The 11,473-nt window shown below is 42.8% G+C and overlaps 2 protein-coding genes across 3 annotated transcripts; one reads left to right on the top strand and one right to left on the bottom strand.

Moving 5' to 3' along the window:
• Positions 1–6: 6 nt before the first annotated feature.
• rasl12 (RAS-like, family 12) lies at positions 7–6,318 on the top strand. The gene is made up of 6 exons (XM_065012191.1): positions 7–576; positions 824–942; positions 1,336–1,392; positions 1,713–1,786; positions 2,203–2,393; positions 4,859–6,318. Exons 2-6 carry the CDS (start codon positions 831–833, stop codon positions 5,205–5,207), a joined length of 783 nt encoding a protein of 260 aa, XP_064868263.1. The 5' UTR covers positions 7–576; positions 824–830; the 3' UTR covers positions 5,208–6,318.
• Positions 6,051–11,314, bottom strand: si:cabz01068815.1 (solute carrier family 51 subunit beta). Of its 2 annotated transcripts, none has more exons than XM_029656271.2 (6): positions 11,207–11,314; positions 10,302–10,368; positions 9,750–10,145; positions 9,329–9,457; positions 8,447–8,537; positions 6,051–8,057 (listed from the first exon to the last, which is right to left on the bottom strand). In XM_029656271.2, exons 2-6 carry the CDS (start codon positions 10,339–10,341, stop codon positions 7,655–7,657), a joined length of 1,059 nt encoding a protein of 352 aa, XP_029512131.2. In that variant the 5' UTR covers positions 10,342–10,368; positions 11,207–11,314; the 3' UTR covers positions 6,051–7,654. The 2 variants fall into 2 exon arrangements, with proteins under 2 accessions (XP_029512131.2, XP_064868261.1); XM_065012189.1 differs by having other exon boundaries at positions 11,203–11,313.
• Between the last annotated feature and the right edge of the window lie 159 nt (positions 11,315–11,473).

Below are 11,473 nucleotides of genomic sequence, written 5' to 3'. Positions count from 1 at the left end.
ACTATTACACGAGCAATTACTTTAACACATGCAAAGTATTAACTGTGAAGTTATGTGATTATCTGTGAAGGAAACTATGCTGCATGAAGACAACATAATCATTCACTCACTGGATGCAATCCAACCATCTCAACTGACATCACAATTTTATTGATGTCCTTGTTTTTTGTTAATGAAGTTAGTTGGAGATGAGAAAGTTCTACCTTTCCAAATCATATCTGACTGAATGTAGAGTAACTATGAGACCTCACCTCAGTTCCCTTAAATGGAGTTTGGCAGTAAATCATGTGCGTAAGCAGCAACATTCTTCAGCAAATGTTAACCGATTCGTCTACTTGACGCAAGGTCCTACCAGCTGTGCACGCACGGAGCAGCTCGAGCTTCTTTCACCAGCGAGTATGAGCATCCTCATCATCGGACAGGATTTAAGAGCGCGTTCTAAAACTCGTTGGAATGTTTTAATTGCATTTGGATTCATATGATTTTAAATGTAATACAGATTTTTTTTAAACCACATCAAACCAACTAGCCGATTCTCTTCTACCCCAGTCTTTAACTCTGAGAAAACCTTTTAAGGTAAGGTAAGGTTATATTGAAACGTTATGGAAACGTTCAACGTGGGCGTTATTTGTGTTTCCTGCATAGTAGCCTATCATCCATATGCATTAATATTAGTGTTTATGATACCGTTATAAACATTTATATTATTTGGTTATGTTATGTTATTTTTATTGTTAATAATATTCTGAATAATGCATGTAGGCACTGAATAAAGATCCTGTTACTTGGATCTGTTTTGCAAACTTGTGTTCCTGGGTTTTAGTCTAAAGATGTCACTGATGTTTGGGAAAGCAAGGAGTTGTAACTTCTCTGCTATCCCTGAGGGGGGACAACCTGAGGTCAATGTGGTCATCCTTGGAGTGAAGGGCTCAGGAAAATCAGGTGGCCCACCCATCTTTTCCCTTTTCTCCTTCATATGCTATTGGATTGATTTACTGTTTATTGTTCAAACATTAGTGATGTTTAGGTTGGTTTCATATTGTGTTCTGCCACTTAATATACACTGAGTAAACCAAACATTAGGAACTTGTCATGATTTGTCATCCCTAGTATTTGTAGTGGAGTAGATCCCAGTTTTGTTTACATTTTATTACAGTTTTGATAGTTTGTTATTCATGAAAAGCAATCTACTCCTATCTGATATTTCATGGGAGTGTTTATATAAAAACAGGTTTCCCATGCCCCATTTGGGACACTAGATTGTACAGCGTGACAGACCGACAACAAAGAGCTGAATCTAAACAGGAAGTGAATGATTCCCTTCTCTCTTTTCAGCGTTGACTGTCAAATTTCTCACCAAGCGCTTCATCAGTGAATATGACCCCAATCTAGGTAAGCTTCCATTTGTTACATTCTGAAATAAAATGCAATTGTCAAGAAATGTCTTTGTTAAATAAATAATTTTGTCTCTGTCCTAACATCCCCTCTAGTACCATTTAGAATCACGCTGTGCATTGGGAATGCCTTTTATGGTTGGCTAGTATGGACATTAGAACACCTCTGTAATAGTTTGTGTACACTAACTATACAAGAATCGGCAGATGCACTTTCAGAGAAATGTACAATAAACTTGTTCATATTGACACATGAATGACTGTATTGTGATGTTGGGTCCATGTTGTGACCTCCATGTTGTTTTCAATGCCATCTAGAGGATACTTACTCTTCTGAGGACATGGTGGACCAACAGCCTGTCGTTGTGAAAGTTATGGACACAGCTGACCAGGTGGGAATAGTTTTGTACTATTCTATACTATACTATACTATACTACTGCCGTTGTGCCCTTAAGGCACTGAACTGCTCCAGGGGTGCTGCTCTGTCGCTGACGCTGTGCCGCGGTTGGATAATGTGACAGAAGAAAAAAAGGTTTTCAGATTTGCATTGAACACAGAGACAGAGGATGATAGTGAGGAAAGATAGAGGTTGTGTGAAAGGGCAGTAGGTCGGATCCAAACCTGAAGACGTGTGTGCCGTAGGCTGGGGCATTACCATTACAAGAGCCGGGACACAATGACACATTTTCTATGCAAATGGAAACCATTTGAAGATCTATTCTAAATCAACTGATACGTCTCCCAAAGCCTTTGCCACTAATTGTTTTGAAGTGATGACATTTTCCCCTTGTCTGTCTCTCCCGTCAGGACGGCCCAGTGAACTGTGAGCGCTACCTCTCGTGGGCCAGTGCCTTCCTTGTGGTCTACAGCATAGACAATAGACGGAGCTTTGAGGGCTGCCAACAGTACCTGGAGGCCGTCACCGTCCACACCAAGGCCCTGCAGCCCAAGACCCCCATTATACTGCTGGGCAACAAGCTGGACATGGAGAGATACAGGTGTGTAGTGAATTGGTGGGGTGGATGGAAGTCCGAGTGGGACTCAAACCTGCAACTACTTGTCTGTTAGTGTAATGCCTGAGACATTATACCAAGAGGCCCAAACGTCTTGATGAGATTCCGGTGTTATAGCGACTAAGTATTGCTGCAGGCGCTCAGAGATATCAGCATAGTCAGCAGAAGCAATACATACCACAGTAGTTAGACATGGAGAGATACCAGTGCAGAAGTCTTGCATGCCAAGATGTCTGTTTATGACTGTTAGAGACACAGCTGGTGGACGTTTAAGAGATACAATATAACCCGGTTCATCCCCACCAAGGCGGACCTGCGATTCAAACCCACACCACAACGACATAACATACTCAAAAAGCCAAGGCATGTCTTGGTCCGGGCCGACAGTGCTTCCAGGAGGAGTGATGCCATCCGCAAAGTTCTGTTTTGGCCCATAGCCTCTCAAGTAACACCAAAGCGTTTTGCAGCTCTAGGCCTACTTGTGGTAGTCATCTGAAAGCCTGAAATGAAACATCATGTCAGTCCTACTCAATGTTAATGCACACCTCCATCACTGCTGCATGTGTGGCAACCCAAGCCCTCTTAGCTGGTGTTTATGGAAACAATCATGTTTATTCAAGCACTTCCAGTAAAGTTGATTCATGGCAAGACTCCAACCCCTTATATTTGTCTCCCAGTGTAAGATGTCTTCATGTTGCTATATTTATCCAAAACATATAACGTACAGAAATGTATGAAGCAATAATGGCCAGCAGACTTATAGCCACTCCAACCCACCTTCTTTTTTTTCTAGGTGTAAGACGTTGTCATGTTGCTAGTAACAAGGCATGATGTGTAATTAACATTTTTTGTGGGACAACATTTCTTTGGTTCCATCAGATGACGTCCTGACAACTGATAGACAGAAATGTTCTTGCAACGTTGCCCATGAAACTTGTCTAGAACATTAATATATTATTATTATTTCTCCCCAATTTTGATCTTGTTTCATCACTTCAACTCCCCAACCAGCTCGGGAGGCAAAGGTTGAGTCATGTGTCCTCCGAAACATGGCTCGCCAAACCGCGCTTCTTGACACGCGCCCGCTTAACCCGGAAGCCAGCTGCACCAATGTGTCGGAGGAAACACTGTTCAACTGACAACCATTGTCAGCTTGCAGGCACCCAGCCTGCCACAAGGAGTCGCTAGAGCACAATGAGCCAAATAAAGCCCCCCCGGCCAAACCCTCCCCTAACCCGGACGACGCTGGGCCAATTGTGCACCGCCCTATGGGACTCCCGATCACGGCCGGTTGTGACACAGCCCGGGAACAAACCCTTAGTGCCTTAGACCACTGCACCTCTTGGGAGGCCCAAACATCAATATGTTATGTTTGGAGAATATGGCAGCCATGTTCTGTGTATGTTTGGTGGGACATCGATGGAAGATTCTCCAAACCCACAGAAAACTGGACACATACATGTAAATGTTCTTGCAATGTTGCCCATGAAACTTGTCTAGAACATTAATATATTATTATTATTTCTCCCCAATTTTGATCTTGTTTCATCACTTCAACTCCCCAACCAGCTCGGGAGGCAAAGGTTGAGTCATGTGTCCTCCGAAACATGGCTCGCCAAACCGCGCTTCTTGACACGCGCCCGCTTAACCCGGAAGCCAGCTGCACCAATGTGTCGGAGGAAACACTGTTCAACTGACAACCATTGTCAGCTTGCAGGCACCCAGCCTGCCACAAGGAGTCGCTAGAGCACAATGAGCCAAATAAAGCCCCCCCCGGCCAAACCCTCCCCTAACCCGGACGACGCTGGGCCAATTGTGCACCGCCCTATGGGACTCCCGATCACGGCCGGTTGTGACACAGCCCGGGAACAAACCCTTAGTGCCTTAGACCACTGCACCTCTTGGGAGGCCCAAACATCAATATGTTATGTTTGGAGAATATGGCAGCCATGTTCTGTGTATGTTTGGTGGGACATCGATGGAAGATTCTCCAAACCCACAGAAAACTGGACACATACATGTAAATGTTCTTGCAATGTTCCCATGAAACATGTCTAGAAAATGTATATCTTAAGATCTGAGAACATGGTCACCGAGTTCTGGGTAAGTTATATTTGAATGGAATAATCTCTTGGGACATTCCTATGAAAACGTTAGTTTATGACCTAATAAGACTTTTAAAGGAACGCTCTCTAAAGTTGTAGGAAAGTTTGTTGTTAGCTAAGGATGTAGGGTGTGTGATTGACTAATGATATGTGCAAAGTTGGCACATTATAGTACTGATTATAGGGGACAGTGTGTTTTGGAGCTGTTTAAACTAAAGGGCTTCTCTTTTCTCTCTCTCCCTCTCTCCCTCCTGTTTTCTCTTTCTCTCTCTCTCTCACTCTCTCGCTCTCTTCTCTCTCTCTCCTCACTCCCCATCACCCTGTCTCTCCCACTCTGTCTTTCAGGCAGGTGAGTAAGTCGGACGGCTCGGCCCTCGCCACCCGTTTCGGCTGCCTGTTCTTCGAGGTGTCTGCTTGCCTGGACTTCCTGTCTGTCCAGCGGGTCTTCCATGAAGCCGTGAGGGAGGCCAGGCAGCTGGGCAGCAAAAGGAGCTCCCCGTTACGTCCCCTTTACATCAGTGAGGACAACAAGCCATTGTTCAGCCTCGCCACCGTGCCCCCGTTCACCACCCCCTGCTACAAGGAGCTCCCAGTGCCCGCCACCGCCAAGCTGGTGACGGTCAAGTCGTCACGGGCACAGAGCAAACGGCGGGCACCCACGCTGACGCTGCTCAAGGGCTTCAAGATCTTCTGATGAGTCGATGGAGAATGAGACCAGACTTAAAGAATGGAAATTTGAGACTTGTCTCAAACTTGTGCTCAAAGACTTGAGACTTATGCTCAAACCTTGAGACTTAACTTGGACTTGTGCCAGAGACTGAGACTTAACTTGGACTTGTGCTCAGAGATTTGAGACTTGACTGAGTGTCTCAGGCTCGAAGACTTGAGACTCAACCTGGACTTTCCAAAAGTGACTTATTGACAAGTCTGCCATAGTGGCTTACAATATGGACAAGTGAGAGAACTGTGAAATAGGTTATGAGAGACAATGGACTGTGTCAAATGTGAAAAACAGAACAAAATGGAGACAGAATAACATACAACCAAGCCATCAACATACTGTATGCAGCAGAAGCTGTCATGGTGATATCACCATCACTTCGTTGCAGCGTGTACCAAAACGTCATGATGACTTACTGCACCTTCAAGTGAAGAGAAGGAACAGTAATTATCAGAGCTCCTTGAGAGATGGACAGTAATGGACTGGTGTTTAAACTGCCATTGTGATTGTTGAATTTATATTGCCAAAGTTTTCAAAGTTTGTCTTGAAGTCAGTTACTGGGACAAAGTTATGTTAGTTGCCAAATGTATTGTGGTGATTGGAGTGCATATGACGGTGATGGTATGTTCACTGTAGTATAGATTGCTGACACTATGCACATGTATTTTTATATGCATTTCAATAAGCTTTAAAGGAAAACTAATTTTATCGAATGAAGACATATTTTGTTCATGTAGATACATGTTTTAAGTTATTTGATGTTATAACACAAAGTAGCAAGTCAATCTTTGAGTAAAAGGCCCAGTGCAGTCAAAATTCATTTTTTCTGTGTTTTATATTATATTGTACAACAGTTGATGAAACTAACACTGTAAAAGTGTGAAAACATGTGATCAGTGTAATTTCCTGATAGGTGCTGGTTTCTAATCAGCAGGTTTGCATGGCCGGGAGTTTTGGCTTTCCATGGTGACATCACCATGCTATAAATGGGTTCATAGACAAATAACAAAGACAGTTCCAAACATCTCTGCCAATAACAGCTAGTTTTCAGTTTCCCCCTCCCATCTCAGACCACTCCCAGACAGTCTGAGCAAAATTCTTGCTTGAGAAATATGTTTTTGCTATAAAGCATTTTTTTGCCAATTTTAATGGAAATCCATTACATTAAGGTACTTAATTGCTACCCAGTAATGATTTGATATTGATATCAAAACAACTGCATTGGGGCTTTAACTTCATATATACATCGTTTTCACGAGATGTGGGCGCCCTCCTCAGGCTCATCAGTGTAACAACGGTTGCATTTTTTATAACTTAAAACACAGTTTTATACTATTGTATGCTAATGCCATCCCAACCAAAATGACAAAACAGAACTATTTTGATATGAACAGTTTTATTTCCTTATTGTAAATACTGCAATTGGTGGAATGCTTTTATAACACAATGAAAATGTATCTTACATATGGAGAGGTGATATGATGACAAAAGTTAACCCACTGAATTCTGTTTTCTGTCCAAAACATCTATATGTGAAAACTCTCTCACAAGAGCTTTCCACTATACTCACAGCAAGATAATTCTAGTTTGGATTATATTAGGATCCCCATTAGCTGATGCCATGAGGTCAGCTAATCTTCCTGGTGGCCAGCATTATAACTAAAAATAATTTACAAAATAGAATTACAAAAGAGATGTATAAAGAGCAGTTTGATCTTCCAATCTTAATGTTATCTCAGACCATGTTTAGTTGCCTTTTAGTGTTTCCCAAGTAGACTACACTTGAAAAGCTTATGACACATGGTTTATAAGTGTTCCTACATACTGTCAAGAGACATAGGAAAACTCTTCACTACACTATAAACACATTGCACTTCTTCATGACCAAAAAACAACATTTACTAACTATTTGGTATCGACGGCCAGCAATGTTTACAGTAGATCTATATCTACTAAACAACAAAGTACTTGTGAATGATGACTGTGATACTGCACATCTTGTACACAACATTATTTGTAGTAGTTGTATACCCTTTTCACACTACTGAGCCAAGTCAAACTGTACTGCGCTGGCATGGTTACGCATCCACCAATAAAATATCTGAGCCAGCACAGTACGGTCTGGCTCAGCACAGTACGGTCTGGCTCAGCACAGTACGGTCTGGCTCAGCACAGTACGGTCTGGCTCAGCACAGTACGGTCTGGCTCAGCACAGTACGGTCTGGCTCAGCACAGTACGGTCTGGCTCAGCACAGTAGTGTAAAAAGGGCATTACAGTAATTAAACAGACAGTGGTTGTTTAAGTTACAGGTCAAAATAAAACAAGTTAAAATGACAGTTATGCCTAAGTAAATAGGAGTTTCTGTTCTGCCTCTGCAGAGGAGCAGTAATGAGGAACATGGCTGTTATATCTCTCTCCTTCAACCCTCTACCACCACTCCCTCTTCTGCCTCCTCTTTCTCTACCTCCTCCACCACCTCTTCTTTCTCTACCTCAACCACCTCCTCTTTCTCTACCTCCGCCAACACCTCCACTTCCCCCTCAGGCTCAGGGTACAGGCTGGACACGTTCCCGTCATTCCAGGTCACCACAATGTCCCCCGGTTTGAGCCCCTCTACCTCCCCGTTGTCCTGGAGGGGCTTGGCCTGGCTCACTGGGATCTCAGATTGGCTCATACTGACCTGGACAGAGGCGCTGTTGATGGGTTTGACCTCTGAGTTAGTTCTTTGACCTCCAACTTCCGTGACGATGACCTGTAGTTCTTCCGCCTCCGGCTTCATGGCCAGAGCCGCCGCCTTGTACTTGGCTATCTTATTCCTGTTTCTGTGTGGAGGATGATGGGAAATGTAGTCACTGTGGTGTAAATAAAGATGGCCAGACCAGCACGCACAAATATGGCGATTGCTTTTGTTTTCTTCCATAACAGGTCCTGTATTTAGGTTCCACAGAGCCTTTGGTTGCATCCCAAATTGAACCGTATTCCCTACATAGTGCACTACTTTTGACCAAGGGCCATAAGGCTAGGGTGTTATTTGGGATGAACACTTTGTTTGGATCATTTACTGTTGTTGACCATAAGTATCTTCACCACACCATGTTTCATAATTGAAGACATTCTTGTTTAGAATGACAGTGTATTACATTAGTATTTTTGAGTTGAGTGGGTAGACATTAGTCTACTGAAGTTGAGTCAGTGTCAGATAGGGGCTTACTTGTTCGCCATGGAGCCCATTCCCAGAAGCAGACAGCCCAGCAGAAGGGCAGCGAAGGACAGAGCCAGCATCGCAAACTTCCAGGGAGTTGCTGTGACGACAAAAACACACAGTTGTAACTGCGGAAAATCTTCCCACCGTTATAACCCCACAGGACATTTCAGAGGTGATCAAAGACAAAACATTGGAACTTGGACCAAGTGTGCACTTAACAGCTTTTTTTTTTACAGACTTGGAGCCTTGGGGAGAATAAAAGTTTACTACCATGTAAATGTGACTAAGAGAAAAAGTGCTTCACTATAACCAATCCCTTTATGGAGGCTTTGGGATCAGGTCACATAAATGACACCACCACTACAGTGCCATGAAAAGTCAAAAGTGATTAACTGAGTATATATTGTAAGAACAAACTGCTCAGTAGGATAACGTAATGGAGCTGGATAACGCAATGGAGCTGAATAACATAATGGAGCTGAATAACATAATTGAGCTTGATAACGTAATGGAGCTTGATAACATAATGGAGCTGAATAATATAATGGAGCTGAATAACATAATGGAGCTGGATAACGTAATGGAGCTTGATAACATAATGGAGCTGTCATATCAAATAGCTTACTTAAGAACAATCCAATCATATCTATTTTACTTGTAATTTCCCAAACAATGGCCATGGATCAGTTTGCTACCCCAACATTAACCTAATACAACACCAATAATACCCTTTTCACAATATCAAGCCAACCTTATCTGTACTGTGCCGGCTTGGCTATTTACCTTCCTCATTGTCCTTTCCAGCAAGGCACAGAACAGCTTAGCTCAGTTTGGCTCAGCTCGGTAGTGGGAAAAAGGTACAATAGCTTTGTAAAGAGCATAACTTACGGTCCTCAGTGCGATAGAACCATCTGAGGAATTCTTTCTGTTCATCGGTCATACCAGGAGGCCCTGCTTTCTGCTCTTCCGCAGGTTTCACCTCAAACTCATCGGGATCGCTCCATGCCCTTTTGGATCCTGCAGGTGCCAATACAAATATAGAAACACATGTTGCATCACCATCCCCTGTGTTAGTTTTTATGCGGACAAAATGGTGGCCACAATGGCACAAAGGAGATGACACAAAGGAGATGAAAATGTTACATTATTTTCAACATCATGAGTGCTTATTTGGCTCATTCTAGAGCTTCACTCATGTAAGTCAATTTACACAAAGATCCAATTTCATGCCATGAGGATTTGTTATACAGTCAGTTTTAAATGTAAATTAAGCGATTAAAAAACTATTGAGGCAACAACAATCACTTACTGAGCCTCTCCTGGCATATATCCCCTTCATCCAGAGACCTCCACTTGGTCTGCTTGCTCCTGTGGGACAGCGTCAGTCGTTTCCCGTCTGTGGAGAGCTCCAGAGAACTGTTCTGACTGATCAGCCTGTTCAACTCACAGCCCCACCGCAGCCCCCCATCACCCCTGTGTCCCCCATCCTCTACCCCCTCACAGGGTACCGTCTGGACAGGGTCAGAGTGGTGGGCCGACAGGCACCTGGAGGTCCCCACATGCTCCAGGAGACTCTGGTCCCTCCAGATCCACTGCTGGAGAACTGAGTCCAGGTTGCATTTATTCAGCTGAACCAGGCCCGTCTTGGGGAAGTCCTCCAAGCACAGGCTGTGGAGGGTGTTGTGGATCATGAAGCTACTTACCCCTGGAAGTGCAGTATAGTGGACATGCACTGTTGTGAGCGTAGTGTTATGACAAATCAAAAACATGCTTCCACTTGTTGTTGTGGTTTTATGGCAAAATGAATCAGGGGATTTTTGATGTTTCAGTGAAAGGTGTACGTGTGAAGGGATAGCATTACCTGGCAAGAGGAGACAGAGTTTGATCCACACACGAAACATGTCTGAAGTGGATGAAATCTGCAATGACTGTTGACATAAATCAGAATGACAATGTATTCCCTTAGTCAAGAATACAAGATCAACACTTACACATAATAATAATCATAGTTATGTAAATGTAACTTTTATTATGGCTTGGTTCCCATTAGAAAGTTGTATGGTAGTATTCCTGGGATGGTAGTATCTAGCACACCTTTTTACTGGGCTTCTCAACCGTCAAAAACAAAGCTTTAGTCTGCGTTGAATTAGTGGACCAAAGGGAAACATACACATCCACCTTATAAACTGAGAGTTTATCCAAAGCACTGCCTTCTTTGTGCCGCAATTCCATCTCTACACTCAAAACAACGTTGAAAGTATGTAGAGGCATTGTACCTAGCTAATTCCATTATGTACATGTGTATTCCATTATGTACTGTAATAGTGTGTATTAGGCTACAATATTAGGTCCTGAAGAGAAATACTCATCATCAAGTAAACTATTTAGAAAGGTTGTCCATCATTGCACTTTTAACGCCGATAGCGAGGCGCCAATCAAATGTTAGAGGTTCAATGGAAACATACTCCTATCCCATAAACACATTCAAATGTCAATGTAGATCATCTAATGGTTGACTCTCTGTGTGTATAGTACACATCAAAAGATGATGGTTATCAATCATATTACCCCAAGCATCCTATTAATTATGATCCAAACATCCTATCAATAAAAGTTGCTATAAGCGTTAACAATCCAAACATTTAAAAAAATATACACTTACAAGTCCTCCTAACTAATGGCTATATATCATTCATTTAAAAGTTTAAAAAAATGATATACCAATTGCAGACAGTAGCTTTAAAGTAATGAAAACAATTTACTTACCAGGGGCTGTTTCTCTCACAGCCTGACTCGGAGAAGGGAGGTAGTGCAGTAGGGAACATGATTCTACCTGTTGAACATACACAACGCAGAGGAGAGGCTTTCCAAAGTGCATGTGGGAGGAGATTGGTTCATTGAGTCTCTTGATTATGGCTATATGGCATCTGTAAATGTTCCCTTTATAGCTGGGGATATGGGGACTTTTTATGTGGTGCAATGTGTTCTTCATTTATTAAGGAATGCATAGTCTGGAAGTAGTTGGGGATGTTA

The sequence above is a fragment of the Oncorhynchus nerka genome, linkage group LG27 (assembly GCF_034236695.1).
Source record: "Oncorhynchus nerka isolate Pitt River linkage group LG27, Oner_Uvic_2.0, whole genome shotgun sequence".
Lineage (NCBI taxonomy): Eukaryota > Metazoa > Chordata > Actinopteri > Salmoniformes > Salmonidae > Oncorhynchus > Oncorhynchus nerka.
This window is presented reverse-complemented; position numbering and strand designations above follow the sequence as displayed.